Below are 21,151 nucleotides of genomic sequence, written 5' to 3'. Positions count from 1 at the left end.
CCCAAAACTCTTTATTTCCACTGTCAGCCACAGTGTCTGTTCAAAGTGTTACTGGTACAACACTCAAAAATGTCTTTCTAAAGAAATTTCCAATGGGGAAAGCATGGATATTCAAGGTAAAAAAAAAGGTTGAGGGGGGAGCTCTATATAAAACCCTGGGTTCTTGACCTTTAAAGAACGCTTTATGCCTTAAAGATTATAAGGAAAAAAATATCTTAATGATTGCAATTCATGCTTAAAGGGTCATTTAAATTTTTTCTATAGGGATAAAGCTGTTTAATAAAATGTAATCATATATAGAACCTTTTAGGGGTTCCCATCATGGGATCATTTTATGGATTTAGTTTTAGTTTTGTTTTAACTCATTTGTTTTGAAGCAACTGACAGAATCCTTTAAGGCTTCTATATCGCCAAGATAGCTTCTTTTCCACACGAGAGAGAAAGTCAAACAGGTCTGGAACAGCATGGGGGTGAGTAAATTAAGTAGAGGGTTTTTTTGTATGTATATGCTATCATCCTTTATTAAATATCCTTTAATAAGATCCTTTATCCGATTAAATATGGCATATTGGCAACTTGGTGAATGACAATTATGGAGATTATATGTTTTGTACCACAATTAATAGACACTGATAATAGTGTGGAATTTGTTATATTTATTATATGAACATATATTTTTTATAGTTTCTGTAAGGTATAGTATAGTCATTTTTAGTTTATTTGTGTTATTTATGGCATTTAAATCATATTTAAGTGCATAAAGTGATGATAACCCAAATTTTTATGATGCAGCAGATTCCTTCCATCTCTGACGTGAAAGTGTACTATCTCATCTCTTTCTTTTACTCTCAGCCAGCAGGGCGACTCAGGACTATTTATGTGTTCCTTAAGTGATGGCCTCAGTAATGTAATTGCTGGACATCTAATTGAAAAATGGAGGGAGCCAAAGAGAGAGAAGGGGTGGAGAGTAATAGGGAGGGAAAACAAAGAAAGAAAGGGGGATAAAGGGATGGAGGGATAAGAGAGAGAGAGAGAGAGAGAGAGACTAATGTACCAAGATAGAAAGCGAGAGCAAGTTATACGGACAAATATACACACACACACACCACCGGCTCTGTTTCTCTCAGTAAGTCTCAGTGGTTCTAGATTAGATGAGTGGACCTTTATCTCATCCCCTTTAGCAAAGTCAATAATTGCAGTGTGTGAGACGTTCAGCGCGACCCAGTCCCTGCAGTACATGGCAGAGAAATGAGACAGGGTCAATTCCACAACGCTCGGCTATAGCCTCAGAGAAACAGAATCTGACACTAGATCTATAAGAGCTATTTAGTTCAGCTGAATGAACCTGATTTATCAAAATCTTGTATACTTGTTAAAATCTTAATGACACTGAACTGGCGTGTTTGATTAAATGTCAGCCAATCACATACCTTATTTATTTATTTTTTTATAAATACATATTTGCTATAAATACTTCTGCCTTTAGAACTGCCTTAATTCTTCATGCCATAGATTCAGCAAGATTCTGAAAACATTCCTCAGAGATTTTGGTCCATACTGACATAATAGCATCACTCATTTTTCTGCAGATTTGTCAGCTGTAGATCCATGACGCAAATCTCCCATTCCAGCACATCCCAAATGTGCTTTATTGGATTTAGATCTGGTGACTGTGGAGGCCATTTGAGTATAGTGAACTGTCATGTTAAAAAACAAAAAAGAGTTTGAGATTATTTGGGCTTTGTGATTTGGGCGTTATCCTGTTTAGCGTTAGCAGCCATCAGAAGATGTCTGTGGTCATAAAGGGATGGACATGGTCAACAACAATATTCAGGTAAGCTGTGGCATTCAAATGATGCTCAATTCACGAGTTCACACTTACAAATATTCAGATAGAGTAAAGTTGAATGCGTATTTGGCGTGCTGTCCGTTGAGAGGGCTCAGAGCTTGGTATTTTGGCCCGAACCCAGAGGCGAGTGTGAGGAGACGGGGTGGTGGAGGGATGCTGAAAACTGTCGAGGAACATAGGTGAGGATTGATTGGATAGATCAGGGATGGGCAATTTCGGTCCTGGAGGGCCACTGTCCTACAGAGTTTAGCTCCAACCCTGAAAAAATCACCTGCCTGTAATTTTCTAGTAATCCTGAGGACCTTGATTAGCTTGTTCAGGTGTGTTTGATTAGGGTTGAAGCTAAACTCTGTAGGACAGTGGCCCTCCAGGACTGAAGTTGCCCATCCCTGGGATAGATCATTTGAATGTGTTCCAACCAAACTTTGTTGATAAAACATAATTTGTTATTAAGGGGCCCAAAGTGTGCAAAGAAAACAATTTTGGTGAGCCTGTGCGATCAGTGATTCTGATCAAAATGTGCTTTCCAGCTGTATTATTCAAATATATTTGAGTTAGAGGAACTGATATCCAGCCATCATTTCCCTCAGATTACTCTAGTACAGACTGTTCATCTGTTATATTGGCCATGTTTGCTGTCTTTGAATGGAGCTAAATCTTTAAGACTGTGATTCTCTTTTACAAGAAGACAAATCCTGTAAGGCCAGTACTAATCCTACCCGTCACAGAAAACTTTCTGCATTTTGACATTTTCAAAAAAAACTAATTCTGTATGATTTATAAGCTTGTTTCCATTCATTCCATTGTGTGCATTCAGGTTGAAGTCCCCACCGGGATAGAAAAACACACACACATAGCTTAATTCAATAGTAGCAGGGCTCTTGCCTTCTTCTTGTGAGATCCCTGTGCTTGGACCACAAAGAAAGCCCCTAAAGGCAACAAGCAGTGTGCATGTGCTGCTATTCACCACTCTGTTGCGTATCACTCAAAAAGGAGGGGGTCGGACATATGAGCATATTCCAGTCAAATGTGACCAACAAGCTTTTGTGTTGTCTGAATGCTACAAACATTGACCACTATAGAACGCTCAAGCGCTTTTTCCAGTGATTTGCACTTTCTAATCAAAAAACACTAAGCAGGCTTCCATAATAATCACAACCAGCAAAAGTTATTTCTAAAATTGCTAGCGTACCTTGACGGCGTACCTTTTTTTTTGTAGTAGTAGAAATGACGCACTGAGATAGAACACTTAATGAGAACATCCTTAGGGTTATTTCCCTTCATTGGCATGCTAGCCCACTCTCTCGGGGCAGAGAAAGCGTCTTGGAGTGTGTATGAATGTGCGTATGAGTGTACAGAAGCTTTTTACTGAGCTGAACGCAGGCCAGCAGATCCATTAGCACTGATTGAAAAGCGAAGGAATACAGCTGTAACCCTGAGAGAAGGTGAACAGTCTCTGAGAATGAAGACCGTGGGCATGGGAAAAGCTGGAGGAAGCAGGAGATCAGGGTTCAAATGTGCTAAAGGTCAAAACAAGCTGAAATGATACATTAGATAAATTGTTTAAGTATTGATCTTTATTGATGGAACGTTAGGAATATGTATGTATGCATTTAAACAGATGTTGGTTAATATTATGAAACATTTTATGTGTGTATAGTCATTTTATCTTCATGTATTGTAAGTCAAATAGCACTTTTAACTACACACATCATTTCAAAGCGGCTTTGCAGAAGTCATACTGTTATGTCTATAATGCCTTAGTGCTTTATTATAGGGTTGAGTGATATGACAAAATATATGATGATGATCTAAGTGTTCCTTCCCAGACAGCAACAGCCCAGATCCGGGCCACATCTGGTACATGTGGATTCAAAGCATACCAGGTGTGGGCCAGATCTGGGCCTGGGTTTGGATTTAGATCTAGCTACATTTAATTTATAGTGTTGTCTACATATGCATGCACTTACTCGGATACACGTCTGAGCGTTCAAGGTAATTAAAGGGATACTTCACCGATTAGCATTAAGCTTTGTATCAGTAGAAACCCGGTAGTATTTTCGAATGACCGTGCTTCCCTCCCTCATGTCCCCCTGAGACGAGAGATTTCTGTATAGTGTGTCTGGAAAAAAAACTCAGATGACGCAAAAATCGTCATTTTGTCTCATCGGAGGCTTTTTTGGCCAGAGGCTAGAGACCACAGCCAGTAGTAGGAGCTTGTTCCGCATGTTTTCAACCCGTCCATAGAGGGGTGCTCTCATGATAAAATGGTGTTTTTTCAGTTTCGAGTCGACTAGTAGCCTAGTTGTATCATTTCTTCCGATACTGCCCTCTGTAACCGGTAGGCGTGGCTTGGGAGTGGCCTCATAGGGCAGCGAGGCAAGTGCATTCTGGGAGTTGTTGTCTTTCATCCACATGAGCCAAAAATACATTTTCTAGCTTTTCTCAGTCTAGAAGGCACCAACTTCTAAAATAATTTCACATTTCTACTACATAAATGGCCCAATTTAAATACACATTAATCTTTCCAGCGGTGAAATATCCCTTTAAAAGATTTAAATATTGGTTGATTTTGTTCTATACAAGAGTAAACGTAAAATTCTGGAAAAGTATTGATTTTCACAGGTGAAAATTCTAAAGAGCCTGATGCTTGAGCACACATCTGAATGTTCAAAACAGATTTAGATAAAATCGGTTTTGTTCATATGATTCTCAAAAAGCATCAATGAAGATATGACCGGAAGCCAGTTTTCAAAGAGTGTGATGTAAGTTTAACATTTTCCAAATTTAATTAACAGTCGTTTAAATGGCAATGGTGAGAAATATAGGCTATGGCTTTAATTTCAACTAGTAAAGTCTCGAATTTCAGGCAGAATTACTGTATACAATGTCGCCAAACAAGATGGATTCCCCTCAGCTCCCTTGGGCATGAGGAATGACATCTTCTTAATATAGCTCAAATACTTGCACCACTCATTGCCATCAGTCTCACTATTGATTACCCTTGTTCTGAAGGGGAGGAATGATTTCATAACATCTGTTAGACACATAATCAGATGTTGTTCATTTAAAGGGATAGTTCACCCAAAAACAAACAGTATTGTTATCATGTTCATGTTGTTTCAAAACAACAACAGTTAGTTAGTATAATTTTTAGTAGACAATAGTATAGTTTTCTTTCTTCCGTAGACTATACTGTAGATTAGATGTCAGGTTGGATGTTCATGCTGCTTTTTCTATAAATTGAAGTGAATAGTATAGTAACCTGGAGCTGTCAGTGCAAAAAATGACAACAAGCACCATAAATGCTTCATTAAATATGACTCTTGCACTATATTCCAAGTCTTCTGAAGACATATGATCACTTTGTTTGATAAACTCAAAAGAATTCAAGACAACCCAGGTGAAAAGGATAACAAAAGATTTACAGTAACACTTTACAATAAGGTTCCATTTGTTAATAGTTGTATACAATACAAAATATTTCTAATGCATGTATTGATGTTAATTTCAACATTTATTAATACATTCAAATCAAAAGTTGTATCTGTTAATATTTAATATAACTATTTAATTAAGTAAATGAACATGAACAGACACGAATGTTGTTTTTATTAACTAACATTAACAAAGATGAATAAATGTTGTAACAAATGTATTGCTCTTTGTTATTTAATGTAAGTTAATGCATTCGTGTAACTAATGGAACCTTATTGTATATTGTTACTGAATTAACTATATATCACCATACTTCCCAGATGATTGATCGCATTAATAATTGCACATTAAATATATATAAAACAAGTGTTCTGAACTGTAATGTTTAAATATGCAAATGAGGTATTAAATATGCACTCCTTTTGTGTTCCATGGAAGAAAGAAAATCATTTAGGTTTGGAGCAACATTTTGAGTGCAATTTTTATTCTATAAAGTTTTATTTTATTCTATAAACTATTCTATAAAGATTATCTTTAAAGCAACTCTTTCTGTTGCTGTCGGTTTCTCTTGTTTTCTATGTTGTTTTAATCACTGTGTTGCTTCAGCAGTTTAGACTCTGAAATGCCAAGACTCTCATGAGAAGTGATGGAAGGTAATGTTGTGTGACTAACATCTCCCAGAGAGAGAAAAGGAAGGTATGAAAACACCACCTATAATATGCAGGAAAGCGAATGGAGCCTCAAAGAAATATTTTACACTTCATGAGGGACTTTCTTGTCACATTTTTTTTTCCAAATCTGACAGTTTGTGTAAATGAAAACACATTTATAATGTGGTTTGCTTGTCTTTGAGATGGGTGGACTTGCTTATTAGTTATGAGACTATACATCAAATTATGTTCTCTTCTTTTTATGCAGTGCTCTCAAACAGCCGAAGCAAAACTAAATGGTATACTGGCGAAAACATATTTTGGCCCAACCAAAACACAAACACACACACACACACTATTGACTTAATGAGGACTCATTTACCTTCACGCCACAGCAGCAGACAGACAGAGGAGATGCAGAAGAGGAAAGACAGATAAAGAACTGAAAATGTCAAGACTGATTAGACTTTCATATGTCTGCAGTAACACATCTTGACCGAGACTCTCTGTGCTGAAATTAACAGGCATCTCCAAATGGCAGACATCAGGGGAAAAGGCTCTTTTCTCAAAGGCCAGAGGTCAATATGACTTTAAGCCAACAAAGGCTGAATACACTGTCAGAGTGAAATAGTAGGATGATATTTGTAACAGAGTGCACATGTAATTCAAAGGGGTTTACTGAACTTCAGTTCTTTCCTTGGCTTCATTTAACAAGCATGCACAGCTGATCAATGCTGCCCTCTGGTTTATGAGCATAGAATATAAAAGGATAATATTTCACACATTCACTGGCACAGAAAACATATTTTAATCTCCCCTATAAAACCAGGGTACGTCCAGCTGAGCCCATCTTAGTATTTTATGGCTTTAGATGCTGTCAAACACTAGAACAGAATAGAAAATATTACAAAATATTCCGAATGTCATTAAATACAACAAACGCATGTCACAATCTGCAGATTCTCAAGCCTTTGAACATGCAAACGTCATGAGTGTTTCTGTCTAAAAACCAGAAGAAACACACCACGACACCAAGCAGTGATTGCTTGTGTATGACAAGGCTAGACAGGAAATCACAAACAAATTTATGGGATTTTTTTTGCATTTAAATGACAAGGGTTTGACTGGGAAAAACAAACCGTGACGAGCGGAAAGGAAAAGACTGACATGTTGATATATCAGGGCAAAGAGTTACATTAAAATTCAGCCCACAGTCCTATGTGTCACCTGACAAAAGGGTTTGATAGACAGTTTAGAGAAAGAGGGCATTCTGGGAGTTTTTAAAAGACTGCTTTGTTGATCTCCAGTAGGTTGCTGCTGACCAGTGAGCATTTCGTACCTTTATTTTCCAGGCAAAAATCAAATAGTGTGAATATTTAACTTAAAACACATGAAAGCACAAATGAAATATGGTAATTTAATAATCTACATTTATATCTTCATAAAACATTACCATAAAACATAAAAGAAAAAAGTATTTCATTACCCCTTAAATTGGTGTACAGTTAAGTGAATTGTAAAATTGCTAAATAGAGCATTAAGCAATGCAAGTCCTTTATATTAAGTATAAGTAATCATAAGTATATTATTACTTAAAGTAATTATAAACATTAATTAAAATATTAATTGTAGTTATAATCACTATAATAATAATAATAATAAATAGTATTAATATAAGTATTACTCTATTTTAATTCTTAATGACTATTAATTAAAGACTAAATTATATTTCTAAAACTCTGACTCTAAGACTCTAAATCATTGTGTTTCTTTTATTTTGCATTGTTTCTGTTAAAATTAACTCCAGAAAAAAAATATTGACTAAACTGTATACAAAGCCAGACTGGTAGAAGGTGATTCATTGACTTATCATTATGTTTACAAATGAGGCTGTCAGTCTGTATGGAACAAACCAGCTGCTGAGAAATGAAATCAATTAGAAAACAGTACAGGAGTCTTGCGGCTCATCTGATGAATTGCCCTAATTATATATTACATATAACACTTCAGGATATGGACATTCTTTGAAAAAGGTAACTTGCCAGTACACTCGTTGTGTCAATCTGATTACATTAGAATGCCATACATTAATAATTCCAGTCAAAATAACTGACCATCCGGCTTTAGCTGTTAAACTTTTAAATTATTAAGGTCTGTCACCAAGCTCAAATTATTTAATCATATGAGTAATGTACCACTATAGCAAATAGCTAATCTGAAGATGACCTTCATTATTTCTGACTCACAGAACAGCTTTTTTCCCCCCAGGAAATAATGTGAAGGCGGAACAAGGGGAAATTTAAGGTTTAAGTGCTACATGCTCAATCTACCCACCTTACCGGACACTATTCAGTGAACAAAAACATCACTGTGATATTCATCTACACTGATGCCCAATTATCTGATTCTCCCAACAGTGCCTGACCTTAGGAAAGACATTGGATCAATACTGCAACTCTCACACAGATGCCCTGGTAACATGCTTCATGAAATTACTGCACGCCTATGTCCGTCTCACCAGGATGACACCATGCATATCTGAGATGGAGGCAGCTGTCTAATTAAGTGTGCTTTCTTCAGACATCTCAGGGTTACATACTCCATTTTGAACCGTTGGTGGTTCAATTCTGACACGGTGTGTGGCGTCTCAAAATTGCTGCGCTGAATCAAAAGAGATCTGCAAGTGAGAAATGATGTGTTTGCACAAGTGATAGAAAGTCTGTCAAGGACATAAATGTAGCTAAACATACTTTTTAGTGCATGCGAGTCCAGTGTTGACGTGTGTTGCAATGTACCATTTCAGCCACAAGGGGGTGAACTTGCACAGTTTTTCCTTGCATGATCCATGAGACTGTCAAATAATAAAAACAGCCACAAACTGCAACATGTCAGAATTGCTTAATAAGCTCTGCTCACTGAAATCTCAATTTGTTTTGACAGTTGTTACTGAGAGGAATTTTTCTAATGAATTGGTATAAAATGAAAATGGAGAGGATATTATAACAGAAAAACCTATAGCCTATTTTTTTTTTTTTTGTAACTAAACCTGACAGTTTTTCTCCATTTAGATACAAAATTTAAAATATGTCTAAAATATAGCTGCGAGCAGCAATTATTGGGGCCAAGCAGAGGCAAAATGAGAAGCAAAACAAACATGGCATGGAGCATCAAGACCAAATGTAAAGTGATCGATTTTAGACATTTTTACAAAATGGTAAAAAAAAACATAAATACAATAATTTTTTATGTGATTTAATTGCTTGTCACTTTTGGTGACACAGAGAGTTTAGAGTCAATATTCAAAAACATTGGTGAGTTACACCTTTGGGTCTTTTTTGACGTTTTGCAATTGAAATGACGGCCATGTTTATAAAGGTATACCAATTTCACAATGGACTATGATAGCAATTGAGACAAATAAGTCAATCAGACCAACGGTATACTGGATGTCAGATACAATTTCATGTTGTGTTCAATTATAGAGCCACCAAGTGGCGCAGTCCCACCACTTTTTTGTGAGTGCCCCCATACATAAGTCAAATTCGGTGTTGTTTGTAGCCCTTACGGTTCATAAGTTATTATCATAAACTTGAGTGCAACTTTGGACAGTTGGTGGCGCTAGAGGGATTGAGTTAGAGACTCCAAATTTGCTCTGGTGGCAGTTCAGACTGTCCTCTATCAGTGTGCCAAATTTCATAACTTTCCCACAAGCGGCTCTATGGGCTGCCATAGGCTCAAGAGCAGAAGAAGAAGAAGAAGAAGGAAGAAGAAGGAAGAAGAATGCCAGGGGATAAAATAGGTGCCTAACTTGGTCCCTAATAAAATAAAAAATCCTTTTTTCTCTCAGTTATACTTGAAGGCATAAACTGTAGCAAACTGAGATGAAGGAAATGGTTTATAAACAAAAATTTCCCATCTGCCCACAGTCGTAAGTGTGTCTCAGTGGTCTTATGATGGAGGACTATTCCCACACTCCAGCACACGCAATGAGCCTTCTGGGAAATTTACAAAGAGGTTTTTTAGGAGTCAATGATGTGTGTGGACCATTCTCTAGACACCATTTTGCATTTTGTTTTTAAAATGTTTTGCTTACAGGAGACTATATGGCTAACCAGCATATGCGTTGTATTTCCTGAATCTTTTTGATTTTGGAGCTTAAGTCCAGTGTGTTACATTACTGCCCGGCTTAAAGGGTTAGTTCACCCAAAAATGAAAATTCTGTCAGTAATTACTCACCCTCAGGGGCGTCGGACTGGGGGTAAAACCAGTACTGATTACCAGGGCCCCAAAGGGAGAGAGGGCCCTTGAAAAGTCTGGAATATATTTTATGTTACCTAGATATTTTCATTTCCTAATTAAATTTCATAATGAATGTCAGATGAAATGTAAAATTAGTGTATTGGCTGAATAACTTTGTTGATTGACTGACTGGTCCCACCCCTTGCTAATGCGCCAAATGGTTTAGTCCATCTGCACGCATTTTGTTTATGTTAGTTAGTTCAGCATCTGGAGGAGCGCAAACTTCTGCTGTAGAAATGTCTTTCTCAAAGCAAGGCAAATCAGGCCCCCCAAAATGAAAGGAACGACATTAGAAGGAAAGAAAAAAAAATGAGGGGAAACAATTGGTAACTGACTTATTTTCAAGAAAGGTGAGCACAAACTAGAACACGAAATCTGTAGTGCTAAACTGCTTGAATATCTCCGCGATCGTTAGTGCTAAAAATCAACTGAGACAACCCACTGAAAGAGCAGAACATACACTTTCAGATGATAATTTGGTTATACATGTAATCTGAGGTAAAGGCTAAATAAATAAACTGTACACTAACAATGCTGTCTGCACAACACACCATTATAATAGCCTAAATTGAAACCTGTTTAATTTTAAATTAATAGGCTATAATATCTAAAATTAGCAATGATTAGCAATTATATAGCCTACGTTGAGTGTTATATACAAAAAAAAAATTAATATCATTTAGCTTAAACTTAGTAACCACAGTAAAGTAGGCTAGAGAATGTTGAAAGGAGGTTTGAAATGTGTGTGCACACATGACAAATTATCAGGCTACTCTAAGCATTTACAGTTAATAGTTATTACGCTATAAATATCTAGGTCTACAGATTCATGTGTGCAGAGGCCATATTATTATTATTATTTATTTTTTTGAGGAACATGGGGGCCCATCAGGACTGCCTATGCATAGGGCCCGGGATCTTGTGTTACGCCCCTGCTCACCCTCATGTTGTTCCAACCGCGTAAGACATTCGTTCATCTTCGGAACACAAATTAAGATATTTTTGATGAAATCTGAGTGCTGGATCACTCCTCCATAGGCTGCTAGGTGACCGACACTTGCTGGCCCAGAAAAGTTATTAAAGAGATCGTTAATATAGTCCAAGTGACTACAGTGGCTCAATCTTAAGTATATCAAGCGACGAGAATACTTTTTGTGCGCAAAAAAAAACTAAAATAACGACTTTATTCCACTATTCATTTCCTTCTCTCTGGGCCTCTAGTTGGTTCACGTAGTGTTTTTGCGCAGCGCGTCTGTGTTACACGTCACCACGTAGGCTCACTATTGGTCGACGCTTGTCATGTGTGTGATGCGTGATGACGTGTAACACAGACGCGCTGCGCAAAAACACTACGTGAACCAACTAGAGGCCCAGAGAGAAGGAAATGAATAGTGGAATAAAGTCGTTATTTTTGTTTGTTTTTGCGGACAAAAAGTATTCTCGTCGCTTGATATACTTAAGATTGAGCCACTGTAGTCACTTGGACTATATTAACGATCTCTTTAATAACTTTTCTGGGCCAGCAAGTTTCGGTCACCTAGCAGCCTATGGGGAAGTGATCCAGCTCTCAGATTTCATCAAAAATATCTTAATTTGTGTTCCGAAGATGAACGAAGGTCTTACGCGGTTGGAACAACATGAGGGTGAGTAATTACTGACAGAATTTTCATTTTTGGGTGAACTAACTCTTTAAGCCTATAGTCTCAGACTAAAATGCATGTTTGTGCTGGTTTAACTGAAAGCAACTTGCACTGCCTTATATTAAAATATGTCACTGTCATTGTTTTGTCTCAATATGCACACCAGTAATGTTTCTTTTTTTCTAAGGCACATTTCTAAAAGCCACTTAAATGCCCTAATTGAACTAAGGCGTAATCAAAGCCCTGTCTGTGAGACTGGGCCTACGGGATACATCTACGGGATAGGTTTTTTTTTTTTTTACATTTTAAAATCATTTATTTTCATTTCAAAATATGATGTAGTCTACAGACGTGTCTTGTAGCTTATTATTTTCAAGCTTTCACACACTTACATTTGCCTTTATGAAATTTCAAAATCTCAGATGTGAGCTAAAAAATTAAGATATATTCTACAACAATAGTAGTAATCTAAAAACTATTACGAAGAAGACGTTTTAAAGTCAATACTGAAGTTAATGCGGATGGAGAATCAAGAGTCCAATAAAATAGTTTATAAAGGACAAGCTGTGCATTGTTTGCTGCAGCACTTTTTTTTTTTTTTTTTTTAAGGGAGGTCCCCTTACTGAACCGGCTGGGTGTGCACCTATGTGAACACTGTTGAACGATTCTTATCTAATTTCATTGTTTATTTATTCATTTATTACTTAGGTCTTACATTTATGGTCTTATACTGACTGTTAGAAGTAACATTTCAGAGGTGTAACTTTGTTAAACAGCTTTGTTTTCGCATTTCTTTTATTTTTATTATTATATTGTAACTTATAAAACTGTTATTAAAAAATGTCTATTACTGAACAAGAATTCAACGCTGTGCTAATTAATTCAGTAGTTTCAAGTAGTTTGCACAATGAATTGCTTCTTTTTCTTGCCCACTAGATGTCGCTATAGAAGCACTGCTGTTATAGACATTGATCTGACTGTTCCCACTATCTAGAAGTTTTGCATAAACAGCAAAATTATTAACCAAAGTGCAACCTGTTTGGTTAATAATACATGAAGGAAATAAAGGAAAAGGAAAAAGGTTAAAGGAAATAGAATATTACCTCATTGTGTGTGTGTGTGTGTGTGTGTGTGTGTGTGTGTGTGTGTGTGTGTGTGTGTGTGTGTGCGCGTGTGTGTGTGTGTGTGTGTGTGTGTGTGTGTATATATATATATGCAATGATTGTTTTCTTCTGTGGCACATAGGTATGTGGTCTTACCCCATTTATTATTATTATTATTTATTTATTTTTAACTATATACCTTTTCTTTTCTTTTTTAAGTTATCTTTAGAACAGCATAATTAACTAAAAGCATAAGTATAGGCATATTGTTGAAATGGATCAGAAAACCACTCTGCAAAGACAATGTTTTGATGTACAATTGGGCATTTTTACTTGATAAATAGTTATAGATGTAGTGAATGTTTGATGGAAATGCCAACTCATTTTCGGAAGAAACAAATTCCAAAGCTGTTCACATTAAGGCACACGTGTGCGTATTAAGTACACTATAAATTATAGCAATTATGACAACACTTTACTTAACAGCGTCCTTGTTATGGCCTATACTGTACATGTTGGCTACTTAGTGTCAACAGTAAATCATATGTGTCAACACTAAATACATGCAACTAGCCCTAATCATAACCTTATAAGTACATGTTGTTAGTTAATATTTCTCAGTGCTTAACTGTATAATTTCACTGTTACGAGGACATCTTAAAATAGGAATTTCAGATTCTGCCCTATTTCTTTGTCACTAATCAGAGGATCAAATTTGTGACGCTGAATCCTTGCTTCCTTGTACAGTAAATTTCCTGATCTTTGGAACCTCCTCAAATCACACCGAATAACAGTTTTGTGTGTAAAAAGGAGACATTCTGAAAGTCCTCTAAAAGAATGTCTTATCACAAAGCAAATACAAAATAATAAGAATAAGAATACCATTTCTTGACTTAAGCAAATCACAGGGAGTTTCATTTATTATTATTATTATTATTATTATTATTATTATTGTTGTTGTTGTTGTTATCGTTATTAATATTACTACTATGCTACTACTAGGCTATCATTAGGCCCTATTATTAATATTTTATTTTATTTCTCACAGGGTGGTAGTAAAGAGTTAATGCAGCCGTCAGATTCCTCCTCCTACGTAACCGTGTTTTGCCTACATAAACAAAGCTGAAATATTTCTTTCCACTCTTCTTCAGTCCCGTGATTGCACCGGACGTCTCGCGCAGTTGTGCAGAGATGGATAAAAGTCGTGCGGACGCTTCAGAGCGATTCTCCGAAATTATTGAGCTCAATGTCGGAGGGCAAGTTTACGTTACGCGCCACTCAACTTTACTCTCCGTGCCGAATTCTTTGCTCTGGACCATGTTCAGTCAGAAAAAACCCACGGAACTTACCACCGACAGCAAAGGACGCTTCTTTTTGGACAGGGACGGCTTTTTGTTCAGATATATTTTGGATTACTTGCGAGACCAAACTCTGGTTTTGCCCGATTACTTCAAAGAGAAGGCGAGCCTTCTTAAAGAGGCGGAATATTTCCAACTTCAAGAGCTGGCGAGACGCCTGAGACCGGCGGTCAGTAAGGAGAACTCTATCAGCGAGGAGGTGTGCCAGAGCGACCCCGAGGAGGCTGCGCACGCCGGCACCAGTGTCTCCAGCACCGGACCTCGCTCCCCGTCTCTGGAAGCGAAGAAAACCGGCTACATAACCATCGGGTACAGGGGCTCCTACACCATAGGACGAGACATCCAACAGGACGCCAAATTTCGAAGGGTCGCGAGAATCACCGTGTGCGGCAAAACGTCTCTCGCCAAAGAAGTTTTCGGGGAGACTCTGAACGAGAGCAGAGACCCCGACAGACTCCCAGAGAGGTACACGTCTCGGTATTACCTGAAGTATAATTTCCTGGAGCAAGCCTTTGACAGGCTGGCGGAGATGGGCTTCCACATGGTTGCTTGTAGCTCCACGGGCACCTGCGCTTACGCGAGTAACGACCCCAACGAGGACAAAATCTGGACGAGTTACACCGAGTACGTTTTTAGCAGGGAGTGAAGTGGACTCACTTTTTGGAACTGTTATTCAAGCACGTTTCTCGGACACTCACCTTTACAGTTGTTACGCACCACGAATGTGTTTTGTGCCACAATGTTCTATGTAAAGAAAAAAAAAAGAAAAATTAGGGACCGTCAATCACTGAGCAGACGTTTTGTGCATATTTGTGTGTGTAGGCCTAAGTAATAATTTAACAACAACGTCTGTTCCCATAATACAAAACAGCCACTGATGGCAATTCCCAGTATTTAACTACAAAAGCTTTGGGAGGCAGCACAAAATCAACCTTTGTACTCAAGTTCTTGATAATTTGTGATATTAAAATTTCATTGCATTCCTGCATATACAATTTTCCCTCAGATTATACGGGATTATTAACAGTTTTGTTTTGATGTCTGTCAGCTTCACACACATAATAAACTAATCATGAAAGACATATTTGAATGGAGACTCTGAATAATGCCTCATTACAGTATATTTTGATTTGGAACACTCTATAATTAAAATACTGTTTTCCAATTGAATGTGCCCTACATCAAATTTCCATGGACAAACAAGCTACGGGCAACTAGTTTAAAACTAGCTTGTGCTAGATTAAACCACAGCTGATATCCTGTCACAGATCGTGTGAAATTACAGTGTGAAATTACAGTGTGAAGATATAAAGCACAGAAACTGTGGTGTGTGTTAACTGAACACCTTTGGTGATGGTGCAAGAGTTGGGTTAGTGCAGGCTCCAAAAAGGAGATGTGAATGCGAGTGGAGAAGAGACACTGTCTGGCCTGAGGAAACAGATGGACAACTAGGAGACAGAGAACAGGAACTAGGCCTGTGTCTGCCAGCAGTCCTGTGTACACACACCATATAAAGGGAATTATGTAAAATATGCGTTTACTTCTTTGTGTTACAAAAATATGCAAATAGCAGTGGTTAAAATATCATAAACATGCTTTTATTTATAACTGCCAGGTGTCATGTACAGTATATTACTGACACTGCTGGACCACCTGGAGAGTGTCAGTCTCACAGAGACAGGAACAAATTCTCTCTTCAGAGGAAGTTGTATCAAGAGGAAGAGAGAAAGCAGATAAGCAGAAAAAAATACACAGAACAGAAAACAAAGAGCCCTCTCTTTAACTCTGAAGTGTGTGTGTGTGTGTGTGTGTGTGTGTGTGTGTGTGTGTGTGTGTGTGTGTGTGTGTGTGTGTGTGTGTCAGTGTTAATGAGTGAAATTCAAATTATTATCTATTTAATTATAAATTGTAATATTACAATATTACAAAATAAAATGCATTTTACATTCCAGCACTTTCCAGCTAAAAGGCTGCCAATGTATATATATATATATATATATATATATATATATATATATATATAAAGCACTTTTCAATTACCAAAATTGCTTACTGATACAAGATTGCAACACTGTTTTTGCAACTTTTAACTGTCACTTATGATGCTGCAATGACAGAAGACTTTAAATGTTTCATGCAACTTTAGTGTGGATACCTTTTGCACTTTCAATTCATGGTTCCGTTTTGGTGCATTCCACCCACACAAGTGACACACTATCATGACATTTTATCTGTTCCTCAAAACACACAAAAGTACTTCCCTCTGTTTTAACTACAGTGAAAATACAGAGATCTTACCATACTTCTTGTTAAAACAGACTGCTTTATCATGGTTACACTTAAGTCAGAGTCACCGATATATGTGGAAAGTCTAGATTTAAGAAAAGATTACCATGTTGAAGTTTCTCATTGCACTCACTGGAAGTACAAGCAATGCATAACAGGCTAAGAATCTTGGAAAAGCATTACTCTGCCCCTCTCAGTTATAACAAAAGTTTCCTGTTTCATGCAAAAGGTGTTTTCCACATGTAAAGTACAACCGCCCTTTCCAGAAGACAAAGACAGAAAAGGGATGCTTCCAAACTACACTGTAAAAACTAAAGGAGCCTCAAATATCCTGTCGGATACTCAAGGAACTTCAAAATGTAATTTAGGTGCCTCAAAGCTCTTTCTCCTATAGTAGGGTTACTGGAGGAGCATTGACAATCTTTGAGGTTCTTGCTGGAACTTATGGGATCCTTTAAGCACTTTATATTTAGTTCAGAGGTTCTGGAGTCACCTTTTCATTACCACGAGTCACGAGACCTCGAAGTGCTTTGGGGGAAAATAGAGGAACTTGAATGCGATAAAAGGGTTATTGGAAGATCTTTTAACATTTAAGTGGTTCCTGGAAGATCTCTTATGTTAAAGCCAGCATCTGGAGGAACCTAATGGTTCAGTGAGGCCAGAATAAGATTATTATTATTATCCTATTATTATTATTATAGGCTACTTAAGTTTGATTCAGTATACATACCCAGGTGAAAAAGACATACTATTAAATGTATTAAAAATGTACTTGAGTGTGTTTTTAGTAGACCTACAGTACAAATATACTTTAATGCATTTTTAATACATTTAACAGTAGCCTACGTCTTTTTCACTTGGGTAGCTTACATTTATTTAGTATGGGCCTATTTTATTGAGTAATTTAAACCTTAAACAACAACACTAAATAATAATAATATTAATAATATGAAGAAGAAGAACCAGGAGGAGAGAAGTTTTCTTCTGTCACAAAACTGCTGCTATTCCTCTGCTTCGCTTCAGTGATGCTCGCGCTGCTCGCGCGCAACAAAGCTCAGCTGATCGACGTCATCGGGTTTGAAAGTAACGGCTCCCCTCATCAAAGCTTCCGCCGTTTGTTCGGCTCTCCGTTAAAGGTTTGTAAACTCGCCAAATAATTATAAATACAGAGTCTACTCACTATATATTCAAACACACACATATATAAACTAAATATATTATACATTACTACGTTTTTACAGTGTTTACCACTCGTTTATTGCACAGTATCTGGTATGAAGGTTTTAGCCGCGATGATAACTAACGTTACGTTGATCTAATGAACAAATGGAAATTATTGACTTAGCCTATTGTCTTAGATTGATTTAGTCATTCAATTCAACATATTCTGTACAACTGTGTCTTCAAATTGCTGATATAGCCTATAATTTAGCTGATTCCTGCTGTCGTCATTGGCGTTTGTTATGAATAACAAAAGCAGGTTAATATAGTTTGGTCTGTTTTTGTTTAACGTTAGCCTAACTTTACTACAGGTGCCCTCATTCTCTCAAATACCATTTTAAAGCCATTTACTGGTCAATAAATATTATGTTGTGAATAATCAGCTTTGTTCTTTTGTTTCCCCAGAACAACAGTATTTCTAAAATAATCTGAACATTTCAGTGGCAACATTGAATTACAGTAAGTTACCTGCACCACATGCAAGTACTTTATTACTATGAACTTTCTCTGTGTGCAATTGTATTGTTTGACTGTGTACTTGTGTTTTTTAATCAGTTATTCTCTGAAAATCTTCCCTCATACTCTCAAATCTCATTCATGTTACTCAGAAAAATAATATCACAGGTTTGGTTCACAAGTAATGCTATGCATTTTTTCTTATATCTTTATCATTTGCATTTGAATATAAGACATTTTAACTCTGAATTATAACTTCAAGTTTAGTCTTTTTCGACAAAAAAAAAGGAAAAAGCTATTATATGGCTTCAGAAGACTTACAACCCAACCCATAACACATAAGAAAATCAATGATTATTTTTAGGATCTTTTCTGGGACATTTTTGGAGCTTAACCATTTTTACATAAATTGTTGCATTGAATTGAACTAGACAAGTGTACATAAGAATGGTTTCATGAATGATTTACACAATTTTTTTCTGCTTGTGTTTTAATGCAGTGAAATTGAATGGTGACAGGGGTTGCATTATGCCTGAGATCTGCTTTTGGGTTCCACAGACAGAAAGTCAAACAGGTTTGGAACGTCCCAAGGCTGAGGAGATTATTTAAATTTCACAACTATCACTTTAATAACCTTACTAACAGTAAATTTTGTACTTTGCAGGGATCTCGGTAAGCTGAAATACAAGTTTGAACAAGAATAAAAATCCTCCTGTAGACCTGAAAATCACTGAAGTGCCTGGACCATCCACCAGAAAAGAGGAAAAACAAACGGAAAATGAATCTGCTGTACCTTTTCACTTTTCTAACTCTTTAAGTACCTCACACCAACTTGGTCCCATAGTGACATTTTTGACCACAAACGAAATTGCTGATCGTGTGGATTCTGATTGAAATGACTGGAATTCACCAGTGAACATTCACAGAACAACAGATAATTTTACTGCACCTTAATACTGTTTCCGGGTCGAAGCCTCTACTTCTACTTCCTCTATCTTGTTTCATGAGAATACTCAACAACCATTTATGAACACTGTTGATTCAAGTCACACATTTAAGCTTTTCAAAAGCCACAGTGTACATTACAGTCTCCAGTCTCACGGCATCCCAGACTTCAACATTTTATGATTCAAAATAGCTGAATATCTAACCATCAAAGATTTTGGTATAGAGATAAAGGTTAGGATCATAATTTTCAGGAATATTACAGCACAATGAGTGTATATTAGCACTGTTTGTTTGTTTTTGGCATCTGATAGAGCTTTTGGACTTAGAAACAGTGATGTCAGACTTACCATTGGACTGAAACACAAATGTTTTAAAGTTAAGTGAAGATGGACATTTTTAATTAGTCAAAATTTATTTTTTTTACTTTGATTTATTTCGTGGAACATATGTGTTTCCATGCATTTTGTTGATATGTCTTTTCTTGTATAGCCTATTGTATATACATGGTTGATTATTCATGTTGCTTATGTATTATACTATTTTTTTGTGTATTCATTGATATTAATCTACAGTTAGCTTTTTTTCCCATGTGCATGGAAGTGTATGTATAAAAATGAATATAAAATATGTAATAAACAATTCTTATTTTGTATTTGGTTCAATTTGTTTATTATAATAGAAGTCAAAGGTAACCATAGTAACAACATGAAATTAAATATTTAAAAAAATGAAATTTGGTTCCTGGAGGCACCCAAAGTGGTTCCACACAGTGCCTAATATAAAAGTTCCTCAGGAAACTTGTGTGGTTCTTCAGAGAACCGCCCCTTTTTAAAGGGTGCCTAGAGGATCTACAGACGGTTCCGCCGGTGTGGCAAAGTGAAGAACCCCAAAAGGTTCCTCCAGGCACCTTTTATTTTTACAGTGTACTTTCCAGAGTTTTAAAAAACAGTATCCAAGGGACTCTCTTGCTGCTTGTAATAATTCAGAGGAATACTCTGTCTCTCTCTGCCAGACCGGAGACATACGCTATAGAGGAGACAGCAGATGGTCCTGGTCAATGCTTTCCTTAGCTGGAAGACACTCTATTTGTTCTCTTGAATTCTTTTAGACATACATTCATTCATTCTTTCAGTCATCCAAAATTAAACACTAAAGAGGATTATGAAGAATATTTGGGGAAAAAATCCACTCAGATAGATAGATAGATAATAATAATAAAAAAAATGTTTTTATATTGTAAGCCAGAGCATTTATGTAAACAGGGAGAAACAGTCTTAAAAAAAATAATTTTCCATAATTTACTCCCCCTCAAGCCATCCTAGGAGTATATTACTTTCTTCTTTCAGCCAAGTTATATAAAAAATATAATAAAAAATATAAATATAATTGATGGACCCCATTGACTTCCATAGTATTTTTATTAGTATTTTTATTTTATTTTATTTTATTTTATTTTTTTGCCATACTGTGGAAGTCAATGGGGTCCAATTAAATGTTTGGTCACTGACGTTCCTCAAAATATCTTCTTTTGTGTTCAGCAGAAGAAAGAAGTTCATACAGATTTATAACAACTTGAGTGTGAGTAAATTATGAAAGAATGTTCATTTTTGGGTGAACTATCTCTTGAACACAGCACATAACATAGCTGAGAAGTTAGATAGACTGAAACATAATACATGAATGGACAGAGGAAAGTACTCATCAGAAAGACGTTTAAATGAATGACAGCACGCACTAATAGTCTTTTACAGATTTGGAGCAGGGCTGCAGCACATGTGAGATGGATGCTTGGATTTTATTGCCTTTTATTCTTCTGTTGACCAAGACAAATATAAATAAGCTCCTGTATATTACATATTTGCACATACTGTTTATTTAGAGAAGGACCTGAGTGCACAGTTAT

General features: G+C 36.6%; 1 protein-coding gene and 1 long non-coding RNA gene across 2 annotated transcripts; both read left to right on the top strand.

The window, feature by feature from the left end:
• Positions 1–14,108: 14,108 nt before the first annotated feature.
• Positions 14,109–15,419, top strand: kctd12.2 (potassium channel tetramerisation domain containing 12.2). Its single transcript, XM_084099208.1, has one exon. The coding sequence runs from the start codon at positions 14,171–14,173 to the stop codon at positions 14,981–14,983; it is 813 nt and encodes a 270-aa protein (XP_083955334.1). The 5' UTR covers positions 14,109–14,170; the 3' UTR covers positions 14,984–15,419.
• Positions 15,420–18,266: 2,847 nt separating this feature from the next.
• On the top strand, positions 18,267–19,898 carry LOC311073485. The gene is made up of 3 exons (XR_014604150.1): positions 18,267–18,303; positions 18,800–18,874; positions 18,965–19,898. It is a non-coding gene; the product is annotated as an uncharacterized lncRNA (long non-coding RNA).
• The last annotated feature ends 1,253 nt before the right edge of the window (positions 19,899–21,151 follow it).

Source organism: Abramis brama (assembly GCF_963993115.1).
Source record: "Abramis brama genome assembly, chromosome: 2".
Lineage (NCBI taxonomy): Eukaryota > Metazoa > Chordata > Actinopteri > Cypriniformes > Leuciscidae > Abramis > Abramis brama.
This window is presented reverse-complemented; position numbering and strand designations above follow the sequence as displayed.